Source organism: Chaetura pelagica, unplaced genomic scaffold, assembly GCF_000747805.2.
Source record: "Chaetura pelagica isolate M959 unplaced genomic scaffold, ChaPel_1.0 scaffold316, whole genome shotgun sequence".
Lineage (NCBI taxonomy): Eukaryota > Metazoa > Chordata > Aves > Apodiformes > Apodidae > Chaetura > Chaetura pelagica.
In genome coordinates, this window is record NW_009953497.1 from 2,145,672 (window position 1) to 2,146,343 (window position 672).

The following is a 672-nucleotide window of genomic DNA, read 5'->3' on the forward strand; positions in this document are numbered from 1 at the left end:
CACAGCCCCCTCAGCCCGGGTAGCTGGTGGGGCCAGGGGCAAGGAAGCAGCCAGCAGTGACGGTCCCTGTCCCCAGGACATCGTCACAATGCAGCTGTGTGCCAACAAGCTGGACAAGAAGGACTTCTTCGGAAAATCCGACCCCTTCCTCGTCTTCTACCGCAGCAACGAGGACGGCACGTGAGTGCAGGGGCCTGGCGGGGTGGGCAGGGGCCCAGCATGGCCGTAAAGTGTGCCCTGACCGTGCCCTCTCCCCGCAGCTTCACCATCTGCCACAAGACAGAGGTGGTGAAGAACACGCTGAACCCGGTGTGGCAGCCCTTCACCATCCCCGTGCGCGCCCTCTGCAATGGCGACTACGACCGGTACGGGGACCGGGACCGGCAGGGTGGTGACAGGGCTGGCTGTGGGGCCAGAGCATCTCCTTCATGGTGTGGCCTCACAGCAGCAGGCAGAAATGGGTCCCTACTGGTTATTATTTTTTTTTTTCCCTCTTTTGCAACCCAAATTACATAAAGGCATCCCCCTCCTTTCCAGGGCCCCTGCCGTGACCCAAATTTCCCACTTCCCTCCCAGCAGAGATGCAGGGCAGCTCTGCCAGCAGCTGGCTGCGGGGTGGGCTGTGGGATGGGCTGCTGGGGGGGTGTCCCCAAACCATGGGGGCCAGAGGGG

General features: G+C 62.5%; 1 protein-coding gene across 1 annotated transcript in view; it reads left to right on the plus strand.

The window, feature by feature from the left end:
- CPNE9 (copine family member IX) overlaps positions 1 to 672 on the plus strand; it is a 7,173-nt gene that overhangs the window by 1,765 nt on the left and 4,736 nt on the right. The window contains exons 5-6 of the mRNA XM_009999315.1: positions 77 to 180; positions 261 to 365. Coding sequence (XP_009997617.1) covers positions 77 to 180; positions 261 to 365 — 209 coding nt within the window. The remainder of the gene's footprint in view (positions 1 to 76; positions 181 to 260; positions 366 to 672) is intronic.